The 27982-nt window shown below is 43.9% G+C and overlaps 1 protein-coding gene across 1 annotated transcript; it reads right to left on the bottom strand.

Annotated features, from left to right (window-relative positions):
- On the bottom strand, positions 1 to 27964 carry LOC119465842 (uncharacterized). Its single transcript, XM_037726314.2, has 2 exons — positions 27688 to 27964; positions 1 to 2105 (listed from the first exon to the last, which is right to left on the bottom strand). Exon 2 carries the CDS (start codon positions 1871 to 1873, stop codon positions 383 to 385), a length of 1491 nt encoding a protein of 496 aa, XP_037582242.1. The 5' UTR covers positions 1874 to 2105; positions 27688 to 27964; the 3' UTR covers positions 1 to 382.
- Positions 27965 to 27982: the final 18 nt, after the last annotated feature.

Below are 27982 nucleotides of genomic sequence, written 5' to 3'. Positions count from 1 at the left end.
GTCTCGGGCCGCGGCACGGCTCATGTAACATTTATTCAAATCAAAACGGAGGTATCGCCGCTAACGGAACTAAAAGCTTGTGACTCCATCATCACGCTGACTACGCCGATCATCTTCCGATGACCGAAGCTAAGCTGTTTGGGCTACCTGTCAGTTCTTGGGAAGGACCACCTGGGAACTTGAAGTGCTGACTGCCCTTGTTCTGTCGTGGAATACTCGAAGTGTCCGCATTAAGCGAATCAGCAGTCCGGTGTCCGCGGCAAGAAGTTTACCTTATTTCACAGTTCCCAGAGATGCGCCAGTCAAAAATCAAGCACACACACGTGTATAACGATAGAAAAGCGATGGGGTAAAACACTCGGGCTTCCCAACAAGCCGCCCCTTACGCAGACAACCGAGCCAATACTTCGTGTATCAGCTCCATAGAAGCGTCGCTCGTCTTTCCAGTGAGCCTCTGCACCCTTTCGACCAGGTTCGCGCTACAACGCACTTTCTTCAGCGCGTCCGCTCCTTCAACGTTGCCCACGCGGTGGCCATCTGCGCTCACGAACTCGGCCGCTTTCTCGTGGAGACGAACGTTCCTCTTCACGAGCTCTGCCATCTCGAGGACACCCTCGACGTCATCGTCGGGGTCCCAGGAAACCATGAGGTGCGTCAAGGTGTAGTTTTTTCTCAGGCCTCGCAGGATAGTTGCCACGATGTCGGCGGTGATTCCCCAATACTCGCAGACGGAGACCTCGTTCAGGGTGTCGTTGACAGCCAGCAAATCGGACAGGGACACCGCTATCTCTGGCGTCAACAATTCCGCATACATGGCGAATGAGGTGACGGAACGGTTCTCTTTCAAGGCGTCCAGAACTTTGACCAGCTGCTGTTCGTTGCCCGGTTTGACGTGCATACGGTTATCGATTGCCTTGAGAGTCGTCGTCCGCTTTGCGACCGAGGCGATGCCATCCGCGAGTTCCTCGAATGTGTCGCCATCGCTCGGGTAGAAGTGGAGCATACGAATCGTAGTGTCCGTGGCCACGGCGTCGAAGAACTCGCGGAGAACGTCCCGGTCCGCCGAAGCGGTGAGGCTGACGGAGAGCTCTGGCCAACATGCTTTTTTACGGATAAGCCTCGTAAGCAGCGGCAGAAGTTGCCCTGTCCACACTATGCGAAGCCTCTTGAAGACGTCCTCATAGAGGTCCTCCTCCAGCAAAGCCGACACCTTTTCTGCTTCCACGAAACACGCATCGAAAAGGTCCACCAGCTCCAGCGTCGAGTTGACTGCCAACATCTTCGCGAATGCGATCACGGTCTCGGAGGACAACTGCAGCTGCGCCAAAGTAAACCTCTCGAGCGTGTTGTTTACCGTTAGCGCTTCTATGAGCGCTGCGGCACCCTCGTCGCCACCGCAGGAGTACCAAAGGCTGAATTCCCTCAGTGTATTGTTCTCTCGGAGATAGTTTGCAATGTCCTTCGCGAATGTGGCCCTTATGTTCTCGCAGTGCAACTCCAATGAATGGAGGCTGCCAAACACACCGGAAAGGTTGACGCTGAAATCTTCCTCTCCGCATTCAATGTTAAACAACTGAAGTTCTTCGAGCGAAGAGCACCCTTCGAGGTCGCCAAATGCGGTCCTGAACGCACTCAGCGAGATTTCCCATATACAAAGCTTCTTCACGGGTGGACCCGTCATCAACATGCGCCGAAGGACGCCAGCATCCTGCTCTGAACACTCGCGATATTCGAGTGCGGACCCACGGTGCGAACATTCCCTCCTGCAGCATACGGGGTTGCTGGACTCATCGTTGTGTTCCAGCCCTTTCTTAAAGAAGTCGTTGACTTCAGCGTCTTGGCAATGAGTCTCGCTTTTCATTTCCTCGGACATTTTCGCAACGGCACAACACTTTAGGAAGAAGAGTTTTTTAAGCCTATCAGCACCCTTTTCCTCACCCGTGAAGGTGCCGACAGAGGGGGCGGCTTGTTTTAAAACTTATCACTGAAGGGAAGCGGTTTCAACCGGTTCCAGTGTTGTGGTGATGAAGCTGAACGATGAAGTTATGCAGTCCCCCGGTTTATCAGAATTTCTTGCTGGTGCTGTTATGAAATCTTTGTGAAACCTAGAAAGAAAAAGTAAATGCAAACGTGAGTCTTTAACCACAGAAACAAGCTAACAATAATCGCTGCATAGGATTAACATGCAACTGCGAAGGACGAAAGTATGTCGTCAACCACGCGAATTTTCTTATTCAGTGTGTTTAATGTACCGTTGCATTGCTGAAGTTCCTTTTCTTGCATTCCTTTTTTTTAACAAGCCCAGGCTACACTTATGGCGTTATGCAGCTGAACACGAGGTCACGATTCTATTACCAGTCTCATTGGCCTCGTTACGAAGGAGAGCGCAGCTATAGAGATGCTGTCTCTATAACTGTCTCAGAGAGATGATGTTTGCCTCCCTGGAGAGAGGGCGAAATGCAGACACTCGTTCACCGAACTCTCTATAATACATCGTATAATCATGGGCGGGCACTTTGTACCCGCGTCCCCGCTACAGTGTACAACGACCGCTCTCATTTGCGCTAGCTCGCCTTGATCGCAGGCCATCATTAGACACAAACTAAGAAATGAAAGGCAGAGAGGTTAACCATATTGGCCTCCGGTTTGGCTACTGTGCATTGGCGGATGAGGAAAGGGCAGAAAGGATTATGAGAAAATATGTGAAGATAATATATCCGTACAAACACAAGGAAGGCAACTGACAAGGACTATGGTTTGGCGCAAACCACTTGGGAATGCTGACCTCATAAGCCGCAGCAGCAGAAAATGACGAAAGTACAGTCGCGGTTTTTACACGGAAACAGAGAAATCCTTTTTCTCGGCAACCGTTGCACCGAATTTGGTGAGATTCAATGCATCTAAAACAAGAAGTTTAAGTTTAGTGACTGTAGGAAGCGGAATCTTGATTTATGCCGTCAATTCATTAGTAAAAATAATTCTTTTATTGTTTCTAGAAAACACGGCACATTCATCAGGCTTGCCAAGGCCACATTGGGCTTGACTGGCAGAGCGTAAGACAACATACAACCTGTTACAAGAAAATAGCAATAGATAAAAAAGCAAAAAAATAAAATAAGGGCGGATATCCACATATATACACCGATACGCACATTAAACGCATCACTGTAATATACATGTACAAGTTCCCGCATATTTAGCTATATCGCGCGAGGGTCCATCACGCGTTATTTTCGCGTTTTAAGCGGCGATAATCGGCGAGACCGGCAGAAATACTCTCAAGTGCACTATACAAGCACTCTCCTGTGCAAGAGTCGTCTCATGCGATGTTCCCTTCAGGACGACCTACGACCATATTATAGTGTTCTCGCGCGATATAGCTAAAAATCCGGGAGGCTGTACATATACAGGGTGTCCCACGTGACTTAATATTGCACCAAACTTTAAAAAGTATGCAAAAGCCACGTAGTTGTGCAGAACCAAGGTAATGTTTTTTTTTTGCCGTCGCTTGGAGATACTATTTTTTTTGCATTCCGCCTAATTACATAATTAGTCTTATAAATCAACTTCTCAAATATAATTAAGATGAAAAGTGTCAATGAGAAAATTGTAGAGCAGCATGAAAAACACCCGATCCAGCTTTCTGTTGCTCAATACGGGATACGTAAAAGTTTCTCCGAGCGTGAAAGAAGTCCGCGAATGCACGCAAAATTGCCGCGCGACTGGCCGCTCCAGGCACGCACACCACAGCGGCGAGGCTCCGAGCAAGCGCAGCTGCGACGCCTCTCCGCAGCGGATCACGTGGCGTGACGTCACACCTGCCACAATTGTGCTCCGGCGGCTCAAGGCCAGTGCGACGCGATGAATGACCTTGCGAGACATGGCGTAGTAGAGCTTTCGCTCTAAAATACATATACGTATGTACCGATCGTGACCGTAGCCCCCGTCCATTTTACAGCAAAGCTGCCTATGGCTAGGATCCGGGATTCTGCGGCGTCCGCGTGGAAAAACTCACCCCTAAAAAGTGAGAGTGAAAGAGCCAACAACAAAAGCAAATGCATATCGCCGCTCGCGTCGGAGCTCCGTTTAACGGCCACCTGTGTCTAAAACGATGTGTCTCTGTGAATGTATGACGTAGTGCGTGACGTAGTGTGCGCCTGAAAAGGCGACCAAGGGGAAAGGGTTGGCGTACCTCGGGGCAACCGCGCGAACGCGCTCGTGCCACTGCTCATGCGTTCGTCATCTTTCACAGCTGGCTCCGTTGTCGCCCATCATTCCAGCCTATAATTTCACTTCAATTCTGTCATGGGGAGGCCGCGTTTATGGGGGTATGAGCCATTGCTTATGGGGGGATATATGTCTTACGTGAGGGACCGATTTAATAACAGAGGTGATACGCGAATGTGTGTGCGCACTTATCGTCACGATGACCACCGATCAGGACAATAAAAATGCTCGTACCTTTGTTCAAAATTTTCACCTCCGTGTCGTGCGCTAAACAGCTTCGCTGGTCATATATCTTCACAAAGTGGAATGGCTCATATTTTTTTTTTAATATTCTTTACCGCAATACATAGCGTAGGCTTAGCCGCGTAACATAAATGTGCTCCGGCGAAGTTGTCATTAGGGAGGAAAATTGTGCAAACGCGAGACCCTTGCCTACTAATCGATGTAGTATCAGGTGGTGAAAGTGTGTTTACAAACCTTAATTGTGATATTACCGTCTATTAAAAATCAAGCAAATAATTTCTTTTCCTGGCCTGTCTTAGGGCGACATTGAATTTAGTTCGCCCCATTGACGCGCACTCCGTGTATGCGGCCGTCTCGGAGCCTGGTACACGTTTCTTACAAACGTATCCAGCTGCAGCACGATGGCAACAGCTTCGCTGTCCTGAGGGTAAGCCCGGTTGGTTTTATGCTCTTAGTGCTTGTACTGACGTCATGTGCGCTCTGTAAACTTAAACCGGCTGATAAAGGAGCAGCGATATTGATTTAGAAAATGGGGAAGAGGGTGGAGGGTAAGATGCGGGTCGGATTGTTCAGCTGATGGTCTTTCCATCAAACGCGGGCGGCAATTTAAAATTGAGAAACACAGTTGCCCAAACGGCCTTGCATTTTCACCACAATACACAAGTTGCGTCATTGCACGGCATCTCGGTATTTCCACTGTTTGTATACTTTACCGCGGGACGCAACTTGTGCACGGTGCTTTAGCGCAAAGCAAATGCGCACAGCAGTGAAGCAAATCAAGGCACCCCCGTCGTTATGTAACGCGTGCATGTGTACACATTGATTTTTTACATTTCAGTTATATTTACAGTAGCACAATATGCAGCGCCCTTTCATCTCATCTGATATTTATTAACTGAGTTTATTGTTTTTCGTTTTAGGGAGTGTGTCATGAGTAGCAACCAATTTTATTTTTTCTGTATGAAATTTCACAATTCTGGCTACTTTTTGCCAGGGTGTCGAACCGAAAAATTTTCAGGTTCGGTTCGGGTTCAGATTCAGACATCTGCATATTTTTCGGTTCGGTTCAGGTTCAGCTCCGGAGCATGAATATAACGGTTCGAACCGGTTCATATAGGTTTATAGCGATTTGAAATTAGGGAGAACGAAAAGTTATAGAAAACGCCGTTTCTCTGCCTCGCTTGCGAATTAATTTGCGCGAATGAGTTCATTAATTTCGACTCTTACGTGACGGTACTTTGACTATTACCCGACACTGTGAGCACAGGCGCGCAGGCACCCTTCCGATTTGTTTCCGAATGCCACAATGCCGATTGCGTTGAAAACACATTTAATTCCATTGTACCTTAAGCTGCCGTACGTCCGTGTGTACCTCGACCGTTGAGGTTGTGGGACCAGTGAGGGACTAATCTATTAGGATTTGGTATCGACACAGGCCTGTGTGACAGGCGTTGCTCACAAGGATGGTCTGTTCTGTATAGCCCGTAACCTAACTTACGACGCACCCATGCAAGTTATGTTATTTCAGAGGCTTGAAACTTAGATGCTATTACTGTTTTTTCATGTTTGAATTAACGTGCGTATTACGTTACCAGCTTTTGCAGTGCGCTCGAACTTCGTTACGACGAAACGGGATATAACGAAATTACGGTATAGCGAAGGAAGTTAAATTCCTCCTGAAATACCCTTAGAAAATCAAGCACTTAAAATGTCGTTTTAACGAAGTGAAATTGTCATGCCATTAAATATAACGAACTAGATTCTTCTCCGAAAGCGAAAAAAAAAAATACCCGACCGTTGTGCGCCGAGTACATCGCTTTCCGCGGGGTTCGACCCTCGTTCGCACAGCAGTTCAAAACTCCCCGCCTCCCCGCGTGGAATACGCCATCCAGTAACACTGGTCTTTCTCACCACCGCACGTAGCTGCACACCTACACACAAGCAACCGCTCATTATCGCACTTCTCCACTGACCTCTCGACTCTCTTGCGCGTGCCTGGCTGTGCGAGCCGCGCCACGCTGCGCGGCTATGCGCGGCGATGCGAACGATTAGTGCATCCACTTCTCTCTTTCTCTACGGTGCGCCGCGCAGGCAGCGTCCACTGAGCCTGGCCTCAGAGATCTTCCCGGCGCAATCTCAGTAGTCACGCCCAGGCCGTGCATTCACTTCCGCCTCCCTGCGACGCGCCCGGCGGGCTGGCAGCTGGATGTGACCTCCGAGATCGAAACAATCTCGGAAGCCACAAGTCGGCCGAGCCAAGCCGGTACGGCGAAGTTTGCTTGCTTTCTCGATCACACAGCGGGGCGCTGTGTTGTGTGCCACGTGCTCCTCGACCGCGAGGAGAAGTGAAACGCGAGCGCGATAGACCATCACAATTGAACAAAAGGCAGCTATCTAAAAGCTGTCTGTGCTAAGCGGCAAGTTTCACACGCCGTGTATTCTTTTGTTTTATTCAAATTTTGTCACATGCGTGGCCGTGTAGCAGTCCCACGGGCCGCAAAACCGTCTTCTTATTTTCATGTCCATACATTGCAGCAAATAGCAATAACGGATATAACGAAATAATTTCGGCTCCTCCTCCAGCTTCATTAATTATAACAAGGTTCGAGTGTTAGCTGTATAGCTGATAAGAGATAAATTATTTTATGGGCATGCTGCACTTCCACCAAGCTTGGTTGCGCAAAATTTGACATGTAATTAGTGTCAGAACTAAGAGGTGAAGTTACTTGAGTCTTGCCTATAGCGGTGGAAGTATTTTGCCGACTACGGGAAGCTCTGAGCCTTTGCCAACGTTTTGCCTCTGATGTGCCCTAGTAGAGGGTCCAAGCAGTATTGCCAAAAATTTTTAAAGCATGTCGATAAATTGAGACAAATATGTCACTAAATTTTGCTGCAAATTAGCCAAGATTTAAATGGACACATGTTATCCGATCTGCACGAAAAGCCACTCGGTCCACATTATCCCTGAAAATTTCCTAGTTCTTGGTGCTCCTGAAAGGAGAATAAATTCTGTGACACGCACTTGATCATATGTTAACATTGGTGATGACAATAACATGACATATATACAGGTCAAGTACTGCGCTTCTGCCCCTTTATATATATGAAAGCTCCATGCAATATTGATTTGTCCAAAAGCAGTGAGTTCAAACTAGCGTGAACGTGCCCAGCCGCTATAATATCTATGCCTTTCTTGTGCCGATCTCTCTTAATGTTCACTTACTGCATTCTAAATTTTGCCATAGCATTTATTGCAATAGGTTTTAGAAAACTTCTTTAGTGCCCTGCTTGAAAACGCTCACCAATTGAACATATTTAGTGAATGTGCTAAACCCACAGAGTTAAGACCCATTCAAATCTGTTTTGTAAGGCATTCAAAAGAAAAGTCACAGTTTTGCCCGAAAGGCAAAGCGTTGCTTGCGATAGCAAATTAGTAGACAGCTATACGAAGTAAGGATAGTAGCTTTATCAGCCATATAAAATTGTAAACATTCACTTAATACTAAATTAACAAGCACACGCTCTGCTAATGTGGAACACATGTTTCATTTACCAGCATGAACAGTCAATGCCAAATAGCTCGGAACAAAGGTACCATGGTTGTATGCATTAAATTAAGTCCTGAACATAGAGTAATCTGATCTGACAAAAATCTGTAGAAATCTCTGAAACCAAGAAAAATGCACCAGTGTTGTCTCTAGTATGCCTGCTTTGATAAATAGGTATTTTACTATTTAAATAAGCAAGTCACAAATCAGTGCAGCCTTTTGCACATATAAAATGTCACAGTGGCTGTCAGAATTGATGTGCACGAAAAGATCCAGTAGTAAGTGCATGTGTGAGCAAGGACATAAGGTTATTTTAACTGCTGTTTTCACTCTTACGTAACAATGGACAAGCAGCACTTGAATGGAGCTTGTGTGCATGCAAATGGCTGCTGGGAAAATACACTTTGTCCTAATAAACTGTTAACAACCTATTGTATATTTCTTAAATGACTAATTAGTCATAGCAACATAAACTCTCTAATATGCCAATATTTGTAAATCTGACAAAAAACTATAAAGTGCTGTCTTACACTCATACAATGGCCTTCTGATTCCTTCATTCTACCGTGGGTTGTTACTATAAAGCATGACAGGCTGAGGCATGTTCATACTGCTTAAGCCAGCTTCCTTCTGTACAGCGGCAGGATAAGCACATAAACAAGACCACCTGCATGCTATAATGTTCTTAAAGCCTTGGAGTGTATTTTTCCACAGACATGTTTCCAGTTTCTGTGATAATTTCCTTCACACCATGGGCAGCCTTGTCATACATTTGCATGCTGCATTGCAGCACAACTCTCCCACCAGCACTCACACACTTGAACTTGTGACTGTTGACAATCAATACCATTAAATTAACACTTGTCTACTTAGAATGATACCTCTAACGTTCAGATTGCAGTGTGCAGAATCTCTTGCACTATAAAGGTGTGAAATTTCAAAGAGAAACTTAGTGGTATCTCAGTATTAGCAATTATAAAATTTATTTCACTGCTTTAGTGACTGCTTTAAAGGCTCCGACACCTGTTCACTAAAGGTGTTTGAATAACAAACTTTTTAGTTTAATGTTATATGAAAAATCGACAAAAGCTACATGCAAAAAGCAAATTGAATACATAATATTTTAAATATCTTATAAAAATGAAATATAAAGTTTCCAATAAATTCATTAGCCAACAAAATCAAGCCCTATTTGTGTTGATATTTGTGTTGCGCTGAAAACTCGATGTTATGTCATCAGAACAGCATGCAAATCAAAAACAAAGAAAAAGTGATTGTATCTGGCGTACTAAAGCAACAATAGTGAAACAAAATAACAGTACATCACTAGACGCATATAGTAAAGCATATACTGTTTCTTGAATGAGCCAAGTCCAAATTCTACAGCACTGCACACAGTTTTAAGTAACCCGAACATGCTGAGATTGGTCAAATAATGAACTGCTTTGCCTAAATTGAAACACATTCATGGGCTCCCTAAGGCAAAGCATGCTTATTTAATGACTGAAGAAAATATTGTCCATGAGTAATTTGAGACACCGTGCGGCTAGTGCTGGCGTTTTCCTGCAGCTGTGTATTGTACTGTATGGCATGACTAGGTACACGTTGATAATTCAGGGTGCCGCTTGCAGACAAAGACATAGGAAAGAAAACGTTGACTTTGAGTGTTGGTGTCAAAATAAGTTTTTCTTCGTCCTTAAGTCAAGCTTAGTTTCAGCCACAAACCCTTGACAATTACACTGAGTGGCCCAGTTATCATGCGCCAAATTTTAAAAAACACGGTTCATTATAAGTGGATAAGATTAAGTGCATGTTGTTTAAAGTAGCATTGAGAAACAGTCAGTGATTTTTTAGTCCCTGACGGCCATTTATTTTTTGGGTGTTCTAATTGTCAAGATGTCAATTAGGCAGTAATCAGTATGAGATATTTCCAGTAAGATACACATTGCGTGTTGACTTTTGTGACAAATAGAGGTAACCTGTGAAATATGAAGTGCACCATTGACTGTGCACCTGCACGCATGGAATAGCAGTGCCATTAAAGTCTCAGGGGGAAAGCAAGCTGTTCATCTTCAGAGCACCATTCAGGGCACCGCAGTTCATTGATCTGGATATGCAACAGTCAGTGGAAAGGACACACGTGCTGTTAATACCACTGCTCAGCCCAGTAAAACAGCTTGCTTCAGTAAAATAGCTTCCCATTGAAATTCTTTGATGGTGCATTATCCTGTACGCAGTGGTGCAGTCACTTGTTAAGTTTCATATTTTGTGGGGGTTCTCTGATTGCCCGTAAAAGTAAACAGGAGACGTATATCTTGCTGGAAACACTTCATCTTTACGTATCTTACATTGCTCTCCAAACCCCGCATTGACACCTTCACAACTAAAACAACTACAAAGTTAGCTAATTGCTTTTATTTGCCAACTGAACATCAGTGACTAAACGTTTATTGGTCATTTCTTAACAATGACCAAAAAACATACTTGCTCTTGTTCATGTAAAATAATCAGTGTTCTTTTTCATCTTGGTGCATTATGGTTGGGGCTCGCTGTATTTACAGTATTGCATATGTAATTTCTCAGAAAGCCTAATCTAAATTTATGTGCAGCGAATCTGTACACCTGGGTAGTTTTCACACTGAAATCGTTGGTGGCCTTCCTGAAGGCACACGTTTACAGTCTCTATTGAGCCCAAGCTGTCGCCTGGTGATCCTTGTGGGCTGTACACTTCTTTGCGTTCGGGGCTTGGTAGCCCTGCACACAGCTGCACTCATCGTCATCACGACCTCTGTGAGTGTCTCCTAATCCGTGACCTTTTCAAGCTGCTTGGAGAGTTTTGCTGCATGCTTCTGGCACGTGAGGTCATCACTGGCCAGAATTTACAGCCGCTGGAATGGCATTGTCAAGCTATGGAAATAATTTGGCTCCTGAAATGACAAAGAACAAGTGTGTTATTAGAGCCCGAACCTCAGTTTAAAGAGTGAAATACACTGAATGCCTACATGCAGTTGTTCCATTAAGAGGAAGAGTACTTTAATACCAAATGTATAGAAGTAAAACACAAGAATGTGGCACTCCCAAATACATTGCTATTTATTTATTTATTTATTTATTTATTTATTTATTTATTTATTTATTTATTTAAGTACCCTAAAGGCCCGTTAGGGCATTACATAGGGGGGGATGGAAAAGGTCAAATGGACGTGCACTGTGTAGAATATAAATAATATGGCAAGCTATGAGGTACAGTAAAATTATCAAAACGTGGAACAGATACAAAGAAACGAAAACAACAACGAAAACGATGTTTATACAATATCTGGTAGCGTAAAAAAAACGCAAGAGAACTGAAAACGCGAAGAGGACTACAGATACAGATAAGATGTTTCGCAAGTACATATCAGATGAAACGGAAAAAATTATACAATACTAAGCACATAAAAGCATGTTCAAGTAAATATTCAAGCGTAATACGTGGGTTATGACAGGTTGACACACTCTAAGAAGGTTAGTAGTGCTGCGTGAAATGATGATGATTCCGTAAGCGAGACAATGTTTGAAGGGAGTGAGTTCCATTTGGCAATAGATAAAACTAGAGGGGAATTTTGATAAAGATTAGTCCTGGCAAATATAGGTTTTACTTTATGAATATGGTCTGTGCGCGTCGATATGTGAGCAGCGGGAAGAATATGAGCTCGGGCAAATAGGATGTTGCTGTGGAAAAGACTATGGAAGAACGACAACCGTGTTAATTTCCTGCATATGTCAAGAGAAGAGAGATTTAGTGATTTCTTTAAGGCTGACACACTTTGATAGCGAGAGTATGAAGACGAGATGAACCGTGCAGCTTTATTTTGAACTGATTTAAGTAGGTTCGTGAGATTTGAATGATGGGGGAGCCAAATTATGGACGCATATTCTAAAGAGGGCCTGATAAGAGAACTGTATGCGCGAAGCCTGGTATCTGTGTTCGCAAGGTGTAAGTGCCGTTTTAGGTAACCAAGTTTTTTACATGATTTTGTGGTAATGTGTTCAATGTGGGTATTCCAGCTTAGATTGGAAGTAAGCAAGACACCCAAGTATTTGATTGAAGATGCTGTGTCAATAGTAATACCACGTATTTTATACTGGACAGAGGTAACTCGAGTAAAAGGAGAAAATTTTACGTGTTTAGTTTTTGCTATGTTGATTTCCATCTGCCATATGTCACACCATTCGGTAAGTTTTGTTAAATCAGACTGCAGAACAGTGATGTCGGCCGGGCAGTTTATTTCATTATACAAGATGGAGTCATCTGCAAACAGACGTATTTGTGAAGTAACAATAGTTGCGATGTCATTTATGTAAATTAAAAATAGTAGCAGACCAAGAACAGATCCTTGAAGAAATCCCGAAGCCACGTGAGTGCGGTTAGAAAAACAGTTGTTCAAAGAGTTTACTTGAAATCGATTGGTTAGGAATTCCTCAATCCATCGCGTCGTGTTAGAGTCAAGCTGTAGGTTCCGAACTTTCAGTTTTAGACGATTATGAGGCATCCGGTCAAAAGCTTTAGAAAAGTCAATGAAAATGGTGTCTGCGCAAACCAATTTGTGTAAAGAAATGTGAATATCGGTTATAAGTTCGTATAGCTGCGTCTGACATGAGCGATTTGACGAAAGCCGTGTTGGTTATTGAGCAGCAGACTATTTTCGTTAAGATAGGCTATAATGTGAGTGTACAGGATGTGTTCCAGTAATTTGCAACAAATTGATGCCAGTGATATAGGCCTGTAATTATTAGGATCTGTTGTGTCACCAGATTTAAATACCGATATTACTAATGCTGATTTCCAATCTTGCGGCAGGCATCTGGTATCTAAGGATTGCTGAAAAATTTGAGATAACAAGACAGAAGAGTAGTGCGACATTAATTTTAGAAGCTTAGCACTTATACCGTCAAAACCTGGGCCGGTTTTATGAGGAAGCCTGTCAATTGCACGAGAGACACGATGTTCGGATACCAAGATGGAAGAAAAAGCGAATTGAATGGATGGTTGTTCAAGTATGTGAGTATTATGAAGCGGCAGTTCGTTAGTGAAAGCTGCTGAGAAGCATTTGCTAAATTGCTCTGCGCTATCTCTCGAGTCAAGCATGGCTCCGTTTTCGGAAATTAGTAAGGGAGCAGGGCTATTTGGTTTTGGGTTAACTATTTGCCAAAACTTTTTCGGGTCAGTTTTAATCATATTGGGAAGGGTGCAATTAAAAAATTTGTCTTTAGCTTCGAGAATTGCAGTTTCTGTATGGCGCACTATGGCTTTGTAATTTTGCCAGTCTTTTGGAGTATTTGTTCGGGTAGCTTTTCTGAATGCTCTTTTTTTCTTGTTTATGCATTTCTTAACTTCGCGGTTAAACCACGGATCACTCTGCCTTGAGCTGATCGTTATCTTTGGCACACAAATAGTTTCAACTTCTTTTAGTTTATCGCGGAATAAGCACCAGTTGTCATTTACCGATCTGTTTTGAAAAGTGTTTGCAAAGTCGGCTGTAAATGAGGCTAACATAGCAATCATTCTTCCAGTGTCAGCGCGTGTGTAGTTGAGAATGCATTTGTTTACTTTATTTTGCTCGACAGCTTTCAACGCAAAGGAAGCTTGCACCACCCTATGATCACTTATTGGTTCTAGTACATGCGTCGCAGCAAGATCTGGATGATTTGTTAACAGAATGTCTAGTACGTGGTCACCTTGTGTCGGTTCGTGCACGAGCTGAGTTAACTGATGATAATGCAAGGTTTGTAGAAAATGAAGACATTCCGATCTGTTGCTGTTTGTTTTCAAGGTCGACGTTGACCACTCGATACCTGGATAATTAAAGTCACCCCCTAATATCAATATGCATTTTGGGAACTGGGATATAATCTGTTGTACAGCATCATTGAAAAAATGAACAAATTCCGAACGGCTATCTGGTGGACGATAGCATGCACCAATAACACATTGCGCATGCCCAATGCGTGCAGAGACGCAGACTATTTCAAGTGGAGAGTCGACTTTCACGAGACATGGTTGATATACCTTTTTAATGACTATAATGACTCCGCCTCCTCTAGAGCCTTCCCTGTCCGTTCGAAAGATTAAAAAGGATGGGTCAAGTTCAAGTTCGCTGCTTGTGATGTCATTGGAAAGCCACGTTTCCGTACCTATTACTATATCTGTGGTGCAAGAATGCATAAGTGTTTTTAGTGCATCAATTTTGTAATAAAGGCTGCGGAAGTTTGCCAAGAGCAACGAGAATTCATGTGCGGACGTAAACTTACGCTTTTCAGCTTGTTTGGGTCAAGTACTGGGAAGTTTGTTCCTTGCAACAACCTGAACCACTTTATTAGAAGCAGTGTCATACCGGTAAACAGAGCCTTTGAAGTACAGAGAGGTAAAATGAATAGAAAAACGTTCGTTTTCTTCGCGATGCTAGATGCTAGATACGCGATGCTAGATTATTATACTCAATAAAAAAGTTCCACCACATGTCTCATTCACCGATTGAGCTGCTGGCGATGCTCGACTTGAATGGCGAGGGCTTTCCAGTTCTGGTGGAGGCACTGGGTTGGTGCCAGTAGAAGCATCTAAAGGCATGCCAGCTTGCTGAACACTATGGCTGTGGAAGGTGCCAAAAAAATTGTTGGGACATTCTTTTTCAAATGCCAGCCAGCCTAGTTCACAGCATCCTCCTTTGCTCAGCAATGAGGCATTAGCGAATGTCGCACCAACCAACTTGAAAATAAGCGCCTGGTGTTTGCAGAATGCACCTTGTTGTGCGGAACGGCACATGCACAATCCGATTTGGGCAAATACATTATGAGTTTTCTTTTTTTGGTGCAACTTGAGACCCTGTAACGTTCGTTGCCAATATGTATGACAAGCTGCTGTGCTTCTGGCAATTTCATTAGTGGGCTGTCATAAGAAAGCCTACGGTCAGCCACTCGGTGGGTTGCATGCTGCCATATCTTGTCTTGGAAGTATTTCTCCAAGACAACGGCCACAAATTTGACAAGAGCAACAACATTGAATGCCCTTGTCCAGTGCAAAGCAATGTCTTTCAAGACCCAGATTGACACCTCTGAGTAACTATTTGTATCATGTCCCCTTGTCTTTGTGCTTAGCCAGAAGAGAAGCACCGATGTCTTTTCATTATCAAGAATCATCTCTACATAGGCCACATAATCAGCCATGTTCTTAGCAGTAGAGCTCCTCCTTGGCCACTGCCAACAGCTCTGATGTGTCAGTTCGAAATCCCAAACATCAACATACACTACAATCACATTGTATGCTGGTCATTTACTCAAAAATTATGTACTACAGATTCTATTTTGGTAGCAGACTTTTACTTCTTCAATATTAACAAAGAAATACTTAAAATATATGAATTATTTTAGAAGGTTACAGAGTACTACATGCAATTGAAACTTTAAAGATCCAGCTTATCAAGGAAGCTTTATTTACAATAGTTTGGTCACAGTGGAAATACTTCATCCGTAGGACATCTGAATCATGTCCCAATGTCTGGGCACCGTTTCTGAAATAGGACATCTGCCTGACATCCATTTTCAAATATCTTACTAAGGATGCTCCTAGAATAATGGGCATACAAGGTCTGTTAGAAAAGTATCCGACCTTTGGCTGAAGAAGAAAAAACTGGCATAACTGGAGCGTTGGAAACCTAATCACCCTCAAAGTAGTCTCCTTGGAACTCCACACACTTTTCTCAGCGGTGCTGCCATTGTTGGAAGCATTCTGAGAAGGCCCTCTTTCAGAATGGAGTTTAGCTCAGCTGTCGTTGCAGCCATAATGTCCTCTCTTGTCTGAAATCGCGCTCCTTTCAATGGCCTCTTGATTTTGGGAAACAGCCAGAAGTCACAGGGGGCCAAATCAGGAGAGTAAGAAGCCTGTTGAACTACAGGAGTCTGGTATTTTGCCAAAAAAGTCTGAATCAAGTGCGAGGAATGTGCAGGAGCATTGTCGTGATGGATGCGCCAATTTCCTGTTGACCACAACTCCGGTCTCTTGCGCCGCACAGCATCACGTAGGCGACGGAGGACATACCTGTAGTACTCTTTGGCGATGGTTTGACCATGTGGTGCGCACTCGTGGTGTACCACACCGCGGGAGTCAAAGAAAGCAGTTAGCATCACTTTGACGTTGCTGCACACTTGGCGGGCCTTCCTTGGTCTTGGTGACGTGGAATGCTTCCACTGTGATGACTGGGATTTGGTTTCCGGGCTGTACTCGTACACCCAAGACTCGTCACCAGTGATTATGGTGTTCATGGTCACTGTTTGTGAAATCCAGCATGGCCTGTGAGGCTTCAACACGAAGTTGCTTTTGCTCCACTGTGAGCAGCTTCAGCACGAATTTCGCCGCAACTCTCTTCATGGCCAAATCTTCGGTCATAATGTGCAGAAAAAGTGCTGATGCCCACCTTTTCTGCAATTTCTCGGATAGTCACCTGACGGTCTCGCATCACCACAGCGTTCACTTCGACAATGACCTGGTCATTTCGGCATGTTGATGGCCGACCGGAGCGTGGCTCGCTCTTCACCGATGTGCGGCCAACTTTAAACCGGTTGTACCACTCCTTAATCTGTGTGCTGCTCATAACAGCGTCACCAAAAGCTGTCTGAATCTTCCGAATCATTTCCACTTGGCTGTCGCCCAATTTCTGGCAAAATTTGATGTAGTAGCGCTGCTCCAGTCGCTCCGTCATTTTCCTTGTAATAAAATAACTGACGAGAGCACTGCGCACTACCTCACTCAAACGCTGCATCCCAGCTACTGACGCTATCGGTAGGCGGGAAAAAATTCACGCATGCGCACGAAAGTTTAAGGTCGGCTGATGCAAGCGCACTTGTTTCATATCCATCAGGTGTTCGGAAAAAAAATTAAGGTTGGATACTTTTCTAACAGACCTCGTATTTAGCATATACCCCACCATGCACGTCCCAGAAATACTGCACGTGGATCTTTTCCGGCTTACACGTGATTAGACTGTCCTGTAACAAGCTTTGTCGTCGAGTTTCTTTGTAAATAATTATGTTTACTCGTAGCTTCTGGCTACCATGTCTGCGGCTCGTGTGTATGTTGTACCTTGCGAGTTTTCTGATGAGCCACTTATGCGCCTGGCAGAAGGCCTAGAAGAATGAGAAGTCTACTGCATTTCCCCACACGTGTGCATGTGTAACATGAGTAAACAATGTATCTGTTCCTAACACATGGGTGCTCTGCCTGTTGATGACGACAAAATCTTTGATGATGACAAAAAGCAGTCTGTGTGTCAGTGTAGAAGACTTTGAAGCTGTTCCTGTTTACTCAAGGGAAGACATGAATTTATGTCAAAAGCTCGTACAGGAACTAGGGCCATCAAGGTAGATGCGACAGAATCCGAGAGGACAAACATGTTGCTGGCTTCCCCGATTTCCACAATGTAAACAATCGTTGTGCCCTTGTTGAGGCGTTTGTACTCCTAGCTGAAGTTTATAAGCATCACTTCTGCTTTTCCTCCATGCAGTCAAGCAGTTCCTCTTGCGACGCAAATTTCACAGTCGAGCAGTAGATGTTGGTTGCTCTCAACGATACCGTCTACATCTGCAGATGTTTCGGTGCTTACAGAAACGATGATGCAGGAGCGAGGCGGGATCCTGACCTCATCTTCGAGCATGTTAAGGCACGGCAACTTAGACTCCCATTAGGCGGCATCACTTGGTTTGTGCGTTATGGTCTTTAGCGTTATCGACTTAGATCGATAATGCTGTAATCCTCCGCAGAGCAATAAAAAGCTCTTTCGTTTTCATTTTCCTTCTTTCCCCCACACGTCTCTAAGCAGGATGGATTCTTTTGCAAGGCGCCAACATATACCTGAAGTTCGATGTTGCATAAGATCTTGTTGCTGATGTGTGAAACATAATTGGTGTTTGTGATTGCGTCATATGTCAACATTTTATTTGACACCCTAAAAGGCAGGTACAGGAGATGGTTGTGTTTCTTGGTGTTCCCGCAAAAAAAAAGGTGTTCTTTGCCAGACATTTTCTGGGAAATGCCCCTGTAGTCCACGCATTGCCGTTTCTCAACCTGTCCACACGCCGCTGTTCAACATACTACACGAGTCACGAGAAAGAGGGCATGCGCAACGCAAGCAACAAGAGAGGAGCACGCATGCCGCCGTAGATACAACACAGTGGCACAGCGATGCAACCACAAAAAGGATATTTTTGACAACGGGGGACGCTCTCAACAAGGTGCAGTTGTGCCGCCTGGTCGAGGTTGTGGAGACTAGAGCACCTTTCGAAGATTAATCAGTTACAACTCGCCAAGTTTGCCACTTGTTTTAGTTAACGAGACGTAATGATTTGTTTATTGTACATGTTGTTTGTCGTTATGTCATGCAAATATGTATACCAGATGTGCTTCTGCGTGCACTTTATATCCCACTTCCTGTAACAGCCTATGCAAGGCTGACTGTATTTGTCAAATCAAAAAAATTATCATGATTACATGTAAAGCAATAATATGTAGAATATCATCTTAATGCCTAATTAATCAAAACTAACCCCAGGAAGTCTGTGCCTCACGTCAATGCACACATTTACAGCAATTTGCAGGTAAACTTCAACCTAATATACAGTCTAATATTGCTTGTGCCGGTAATCAGATTTATGTCAGCATCTAACCTCTTACTCAAATTAACTGTCTGCTGAAAAGTGTATCTTAATATATTTCAGCTTTCGCAACTTACCTTCTGGTAAACTGCTAAGAGTTGCTTTCCTTGATCTGGGCTGACACCGTGCTTGTCCAATGTCAACCAATGCCATTCTGATTGAGCCAAGTGAAAATGGCACAGTAGCTGCCTCACTTAAGGCCACATTTCTCTCAGTGCTGCCTTTTGTGCTGCACTGTTGTTGGTCATGACAGCACCCGGCTTCTGAAACAATCAAAATGAAAACACTGAAGTCAGAGCCTTGAAATTGTGCTTGACAGGGGTGGAAGTCTGGCTTTGTTGGTGTCACATTTTTCTATGTTTACAGTAAAACACCAAACAGATGGACAGAAAAGATGCAGTTAATGCTTCTGTCATTTTCTCGTCCACCCCTGTTCATGCACTGTAAACCTGTGATATCAAAATATTCACTTGTAGTAGCAGCATGTGGCTATGGCCTGTACATCTTAAGAGGTGTGGAAATATTTAAACTTTCAAATGAATTATATATCATCCTATTTGATTCAGTTCTCGAATAGTCACTACGTATTCACAAATTCTAATTTTTTTAAATAGCGTTTGAAAAATTGAGAACTGTGCGCGATCAAGCATGAAACTCAAGCAAAAGTGCAATAACTTTCATCCCAGCCATGGAAGAAATAAAAATAAATGCTACTAGCAGAGCGCATTGCATTGTTCTGCCAGTCAGACTTTTCCTCCTAAACTGCATTATTTGCATCCAAATTTTGTCCACACATGGGCACTGAGCATTGTTTATGAATATTCACGAAATTATGGATTTACCATTTTTCCTATGTTGAATTTCTTCTTTATTAATTTTTAAACTGTTTTGCTGTTTACTGTATGAATACACTATATTTTATAAATTCCAATTTTTATGGATTTGCTACATAAACTCATACAGGAATGGAGATGTATGCAAATGACGGATTGTACTATGCAGTAATGGTTGAGAACGTGCACAACACTAAAGGCATATCTCAAGAAAGCACTTTTTCTTTTCTCTACAACACTGCGATGTACAAAATGAAACCAACATGGCTGCCATATTAACGTCGGGTAGATAACCTGTGAAGTTACCTTTTAACACATGACAAGCAGCTACCACGCATTGTAGCTGTTTGTCTGTATATCCAGAGGCTGCTATAAAGGTAAATAAAAATAAAAGTGACATCCTGTAGACACTAAGTTGATATGTGAACAATCAAATGCACATCGCAAGCCTCTTCACCTCTCATTTCAACAATACCATTTGCAATACCAATTAATATTGCTACACAATTTCCACACCATTGTTTCAAAATGTGCGCTAATGTGGCCGAGCACAATTGAACAATTAATATAATGTATGTGCTCCGAAGCTGCCAATCAAAAAGTTAACAAGCTTGATATTTAGTTTTTGATCACTGAATGACTTGAAGCCTGCAGCTGTACATGAAGTGTTGCTAGAAGCGTGGACTGGATGCTTACATCACGACCTCCAAAGCAGAGTGGACGAGCACTCTTGAAGAGCTGAAAGGCATCTGCACGGCCCTCAGTTGTTCGGGTGTTGTGAATCATAACACCAATTGGTACAGCACCAGCAGCCATAGCAGTCAGCATCACAGTCGCAGTGCTGCCGGTTCTGTCGCAGGATATGGTTGAATCTATGAAGACAGTCTGGGACGATGATTCAAGCAGTTGAGCACGTTGCATTATCGCAGTCACCACGAGAACTGCCCAAGAATCAGAGTCTTCTCCGTTGCAGATTTGCACATCAACACCTGCATAAGAATGTCAACATTACTATGGCATAGCCTCCCAAAGAGTTGCAGAGCTTGCATATTCAGTATACCTAATTTGGTGTGCACTTTCTTATAGCAATTGTGGTTTGCTACATTTTAGATATTCTAACATTTAAAGGTGCTAAACATAGGAGAGCAGGCACAGCACAGTATCTAGTAAATCTCTAGACAACAGAATTTTCTTATGAAGTGGGCCTAGCCAGGTGACGTTGAGTTTCCTCGCATCTATTGTGGACCAAATAAAGTTGTTTCACTCACTCACTCACGAGTTCATATTTTTCTAAAGTAAACACAGTATTTGTAATTAACAAAAGTCATGACAAGTAACCGCAGCAACAGTGACATCTAAAACGGATGTCACTGTCGCTTCTTACTTTTTTAGGCAGCATCACACTTTATACACCTTTACTTACTTTTTTAGGCAGCATCACACTTTATACATCTTTACTTACTTTTTTAGGCAACATCACACTTTATACACCTTTATGGTGATTAATTTTGATTTGAATAGAAATGGATCCCAGTGAACACGTTTAGAAATTTAATAAAGTAAATGAATTCTTTCATTAATGGGCCCTAAGAAATCAACTGGATTGACAGCTTTTCGACATGTTAAAGCATTGTTGAAATTTTTCGACGAATAACACCATGGACCGTATGAAATGACTAGATTTTATTTATTTGTCTGACTTGACATTTGTCGGCAAATTGGAATGTCGGGAAAAATAAAACTTTGACGGGAGGTATCATTGAAACTAGTCTCCCATGCTCCCTAGCCCTTCCCTATTATCAAACGACAAAATTTGCAGTCTGGTTTACTCTGCAACATAACTTTTAAATGACAGCCGCTGTGAAGACACAGAAGCTTCTGTTGGGTTGCAGAATTTTTCAATCGGATGTCTACGCTGTTTTAACAAAGTCTCAAACATTGGCACATGCATAGGAGTGCACGTATTTTTCATGACAGTGTTATCAAGTACAACTTCATTTTTTCCCCCTGTGGGCTTGTTTTATCCATCAGCGTTTCAAGAGCATGTGTACAACTATTGCGAGCAATCTTTCCTGTAGTATGGAGTTTCGACTCACACAAAAGCATGGAGTCGATTTTGGGCCAGCCTTTAGAAGAAATTTTACTTGCAGTCAGGTCTCTCATTTGAAACACTGCCTGTGCAAATACCCTTATTCATTACAATACAATATTGTGCAACACTGTACATTCCTCTACAGCACTGTACATGCCATTTGATGACTGCAGCACCAGCTCTAGTTGCACAACTAGACCACCTTGCGCAGAGAAAAATTGATCGCACACGGCTGCGCGTGTGCTCGGGCTACGGACGTGGTTGACTGTGGAACAGGATCCTGTAAACTCCGCTTGCGAATTGTGTGAATATTTTAGTCTTGAGTTTCCAGGCACAAGTTCGCCCACAATAAACCAGTTTGCTTAGTGTGCTTCAATATGATCAGGCTTGTGCTGCTCCCCTACCTGACAAACATTTGCTTTGAGAGCCTAAAGAATGCAGTAAAAAGTATACGGGTGCTTGCTGTGTTCAGCAAGAACATATGTTCCTTGAACCATAAGCACTCATTTGTTTTTACACTTGCGGAGTGGAGCCACGGCTTTCTTGCATAGCATGGGCATTACTATAGCTTACACTTGCACCAGCAAATCATATTTTGTTTGCATGATGCACATTTTTTTCACTCTCAGTACTTCGTCATTTAACTCCAGCCTATAGTGATGCTGTACTGCAGAGATACGAAGCAGCATTAAAATATTACCAATGGCCTTTTTTGTGGCAAGCGATTTACAGTAAATACACAAGTAGAAACAACCAGTTTACAGCCCAGTTCATCGGTGTGCCTAGTTTTCTTTTCCCTGTTTTAGTTAATGTCGAAGTTTTATAAGCAGTTGTCATTTCTAATACATAATGTTGTCAGTGTTTCCTTTCGTGCTCTACAAGACAAGTTCTTGCTTTGCCCTTTTGCATAAAAATTTTATTTAAGTTCACTCGTGTTTTATTTATTTTTTTACCCACACAACTGTGTAATGACTCTAACTTATAATGTGGCATGAACTAAAAGTAACCAGATAATGCGAGTTCAGCTAGTGTTTGGCCAACCATTTCTTTTAAAGCACATAAGCTGCTTCAAATACAGTTAGTTTTTTTCTGAAAATAAGTTTTCCACAAACAGATGGCTATGCACACATTGATTGCAAGATTACTTAGATTGCCGTATAATACCTTTCTTACAGCCAACAGTTACGCTTTTGAGTAGCTGCCACATTTGACCATGTTTCAGGAAGCTGCTTTGGAAGACTGGATGTAACTAACATTGTCGCCTGTCCACATTCCTGCTTTCTGGAACACTGAGCCTCCGCTTTAAATTAAATGATGCTAATATCTGCTTCAAATCGTCCACCTAGCCAGGCAGTTCAGATTATCACGCCATCTACAAGATCAGGTTATAGAAAATGTTCCATGCATACTCCAATAGAACGCATAAATGGGGAGAAAAATGAGATCTCAATGTCATGCAGGCTGCAGATATGGCCTTTGTGAGCCTCATTAGGCTATAGCAGTGCGAACTAAAACATATACACAAAGAAAGAGACACAAAATGTCCCTGTGTGTCCCTGTTTGTGTAAATGTTTTAGTTCACACTGCTATAACATCATGATGCAAATACAACTAGCCCAATCTTTCAGCTTAGTTTGTGAGCCCCTTGTTTGAGATTACTGATGCACGCTTCCAATGAGCTTTCAAAAGATACTTACCTTGTTCCAAATACTGAGAAACTTTTTCCCGCAAATTTGTGAATGGCTCAATGACTGTACCATGGTGCTCTTAGTGCCACTTTTGATAAAGGTTGTACACAGTCCTTGCCTTCGGATTAGAAGCACCACTGATCAACTGCACACGGTGCTCAGGACACTCAACAGCCAGACGACCTTCATGAAGGTGCATGGCCTCTTCCAGTGTCGAGCCCTCGGAAAAATGCCCATAGAAATATCCATGTTTCATCATTGCAGCGCACAAGCCGCAAGGCATCAGCCCTCTCAACAGTCAACAGAACGATTGTGCAGCTGAGCCAACCTGATGATACCACACACTGGTATCATCACGCCGAACATATTTGTCATTTTGCTGTGTATTACTGCATGTTTACTTTTTTTTTATTTTGACGTCAATCATGGCAGTGCAACCAGTCGACTTCTTTTGACCGTGAAGGTGACAACACCATGTCTTGTGGCACACCATTCTGTGAAAAAAAATTGTATTCGAAATAAATACAAGATACATTAGGTAAGAACACAGCGTCACTACTAGCTGCCAGAGTACATTGCATAGGCTTCACCGCGTAGCACTGATGTATTGCGGCAAAAGCTAACTTTAGGGAGCCGAATTAAATTCATGCTACGCGCTTGCCCCACACGTGGCAGTGGCCAAAGAACGCGCAAGTTTTTTGTGGGAGGGTTTCCAAGACATGAGCGAGATCTCATGGCAGGTTAGTAGCTTTGATTGCAGGCTCTTCCGATTGCAGTGGCCAGCTGAAATCAATCTAGCTATAATTACCTTGCCCTTTTCCGATTAATCACCGTGTGACTGCGGATGACGTGAGGCAAGAGGGAAAGGGGTTGTTGACGCTTATATATTATGCATGTGTACTTTTAGAGCGCTCAACTAATTTTATTGTCAAGAATTGTGGTGTGTCATCGGTTGATTTTCACCTGCTGACAATCATGCAAGTGTGACGAAGCGCTACAGCTTTTGGCGGACGACTATATATCGTAGTGATTCGCCATGCCACACAGAGGCGCAAGGCGAGGGAGTCGCCCCCCCCTCCCCCCAGCAACTATATGCGTGCTTCATGTAAGCTCGTGGAGTGCGCTAACTCTATCATCATCAGCCGATCTTTAAATCCACTGCAGGTCCGAAGGCGCTCTCCAATTACCCCCGTCTTACGCTAGCATGCATGATTCCAACTTGCGCCTGCACATGTCCTAATTTCATCACCCCACTTATTTTCTGCTGTCCTCAGCTGCACGACCATCATTACCATCTAAAAAGCCTTAAAAACAAAAATAACAGGAAGAAGGCCCATCGACATCTGACGAGCGGGCTGATATTGACGATTCTGCAGGGCATCCACGAGAACTAGGGGCGTAGCCAGAAATTTCTTTCGGGGGGGGGGGGGGTTCACCGGCCCGACCGGGGGGGGCGGACAAGCTTCTGCTTTCCTTTAGGTCACGTGATCGATACTAAATGCCGGTAGTTTAAGCACACTCTATACATGTATATCAAAGACATGGGACCCCCCCCCTTCCCGTGTGCGTGTGCTTGTGAAGAAATTAAGTAAAACGTAAAGTAAGCTCAGTAAATACAGTAAGTACGACAGGTACAGTGGGCGTTTGGAGCAACGGTCTCTCATCGCGCCACTGAATGGACCAGTCTTCGAAAACGCATCATTGAGATGACCCGTGTGATCGGAGAAGACATCATTAATTGTTAATTTCCGTTAAGCGTAGATGGCGTCGTCCTCGTCGGGGCGAAGTGCGTTTCACAAGTCAAGGACGGCTATACGCGTGAAAATGCACGTGTGACCAGGCTATACCTACTCCCACAGCAATAGCTTGTTCGCTGCGTTTTTGCGCTAGAAAACTTAAATACGCGCAAAAACGCGTAAGGCTTTTTTTTTTTTTTTCGAAGCTTTCGTAGCCCTGCTCCCTCATACGAGAAAGTTGCATTTCCTGCGGCAAGTGCATGAGCTGCTGTGTCTTCCGCTGTGTGCGAGCGTGCAGCCGTCATTTGCCTTTACGTCAACAGATTCAGAATTGTACAGAATATTTCATCGCACAGCATAGATATGGCATGTGTACGCATTTTAAGTAGTGCGTGCAACTCATTTCTGCTTCACTTACGCCGGTACAAACAGAAAGCGGCTTTGTACCTCACAGAATCTCGACTGATTGGTGTACTATAGTGATGCAGGAATGAACTCCAGTATTGTTCAGTACATAGTGCACATAATCAATTTCTCAGGACGCATGAACTCCGACGAGAACTGTCAGCGCCTGCAACAAGAGTTTACTTACACTGTACTGCGCACAGCAGTAATTCATGCTTGTCGGCTGTCTGTTTCGTGCATTCTATTGCGAGTCGGTGGAATTTCACTGCTGTCATCAAGCCCTACGTGTGTACATTGCTGGTTTGGGATTCCACAACTGAAACAGCAACTACCAGCCTTCCGTAACTGCGGGTTTGTGATTCAACAACACGACAGTAATTACCAGCCTTCCGTAGGGGCGCAATCGCAAACAAGAGACGTTTCTCGCGCAGACTAGATCCTGCGCGAGCGCAGCCTAACCGGCACCTGAAGGGAAGCGGCAGAAATGTATACCGGATATTTCGACCACCTGGGGTCTTTAACGTGCACCTAAATCTAAGTAAACGGGCCTCGAGCGTTTTCGCCATCATCTAAAATGCGGCTGCCGCATTTTTGTTGCTTCATTTGTTGCACATTTGTTGCTTCAGAATGCGGCCCGCCACATTCTCGCCCAAAACTTCACAGAGTGTCAAAGCCTTGACAAACACCGTGACAGTTTTTTCCATATGCAGACATGATTCGCTGTAAATTACCAACCAAACGGAAGCGCCCAGGAATGAAATTGTGATAGTAGCACCGGTTTCATGAATTATGTCAGCGCGAAGCGATGAAAACAAAGGGCGGGTAAGTGGGGAGGTGTTGCGGAAAAAAATGACCCCCCCCCCCCCCCCTGGCTACGCCACTGACGAGAACTACACAAATACGAAATAACTTCAAAACGACATCATGCATGCCAAACAGGGAGGAATGTTCGCGCAGAGAGTCGGGAAAATCGCACTTACTTCTGGGACTTCTCGTCTTAGGAGACGCTGTAGAGGCACCACTGAGTAAAAGAGTCGCAGCGCGGTAGCGCTTCACCGGCTACTCTCCAGCAGATTCCTCACTGGTAATGTCCATTCGCAACACAGTGACTTGGCCCGATGACGCTGAAACGTACGTCCTTAAAGCACCGCCAACCGAAGCCGCGGGAACGCATTTCTTCGGACGCATGCACCACGTGGGGCTGAAGTCATGCTTGGAACTAGAACCGTTTCTCAGGATGTATCCCAAGAGAGTTGAAAACAGGCTAGCTTGACGACGCTTATTAAGCCAAGTGCAACTCGCACAACCGTGCGAAAACAACGCGGGAGCGTGCTCTATATGTAAACGCTCCGCGCCTGAAAACGAAACAACGAAACCACGTTTTTCACTATGCGCCAACACACAAGATTCAAGAACCGCGCCAAGGGCGCGAAGATCTTTGTTTCTTTTTCCTGTGTGCGTGTGTGTGCGTGTGTGTGCGTGCGTGCGCATTTGTATGCGGACACTTCTTCTTTCTTTCTTTCTCTCTCTCTCTCTCTCTCCCTCCTTGATGGCGCTGTGAAAACCCCTTTATCTAAGTCATAGAGTCAATATACTGCTAGCTTTAACCAGCCACACACACACACACACACGATTCACAAGAATGCTTCAGGATTGCTTTGAATTTATTACTGTGCGACTTATCTGCAGCGTTTGCTTTTCTTTTTTTCTCTCTCTGGAGCTTTGGCAATACGGAATACGTCAAGCAATGCAGCGACACCGTAATGCTCAATACACATTTCTTTTGATAGATTTCTACTACTTCTGCTAAATTAAATGAGTGGGTACTGAAAAGAAAGATAGCTCTTCTGTGGCGCCAGGTTTTGGGAAGCACTGAAAGGAGGAGCAGAAATCTTCCAACAGTCAGTGAGCTCTACTATGTTCATTTTATTGACAAAGTTACACGGCCATGCGAAACCTGGCGAAACAATCACTTTTGAGGTCTCAACGCCAAGAAAACGTCCTTGTTCCACCCAATATTATTCGAGACTCTGACGAGTTGTTCTGACAAACATCAACGAAAACACAGCATGCTTGAATCATTCCTATGCTACAAGTAAAATGCGTGGGGAAAAACGTGGTCTGCAGCAGACGACACGAGGGAAAATATAATCATAAGTAGCGAGTGACTGCAATCAATGTTGGCGAAACACGTCCACAAAGCATGCAATAACGATCAGTGTTACATACGAAAGTCTCCAAATGAGATGAGCTGTTCACCAGCAGCGGAACCGCGGATCGCTGAAGCCACTGCGCAGCAGCTCTGTGTGTCGATATATTTCGCACACAGTAATCGTCGTCAGGTAAATAGAACGGAAGTCACCTTTACGCGGCACTGACGAGCTACCTCACTTAGCCGGTTTCATATGATTGCACTGTCAGATGAATTTCAAGCCGATAATACAGTGAACAATACACTGGCGATAAGAGAGTTGCAAGCGAGGGCGTAACTTTTCGTGCGAAGGGCGTACGAGGTGGATCGGTG

This window comes from Dermacentor silvarum, chromosome 10 (genome assembly GCF_013339745.2).
Source record: "Dermacentor silvarum isolate Dsil-2018 chromosome 10, BIME_Dsil_1.4, whole genome shotgun sequence".
Classification (NCBI taxonomy): domain Eukaryota; kingdom Metazoa; phylum Arthropoda; class Arachnida; order Ixodida; family Ixodidae; genus Dermacentor; species Dermacentor silvarum.
Note: the sequence above shows the minus strand (reverse complement) of the source record. Positions and strands in the feature narration are given on the sequence as shown.

What these genes read in the sequence shown, in the direction of transcription:
- LOC119465842 (XM_037726314.2), bottom strand. Translation starts at nt 1,873, where the DNA reads ATGTCCGAGGAAATGAAAAGCGAGACTCATTGCCAAGACGCTGAAGTC.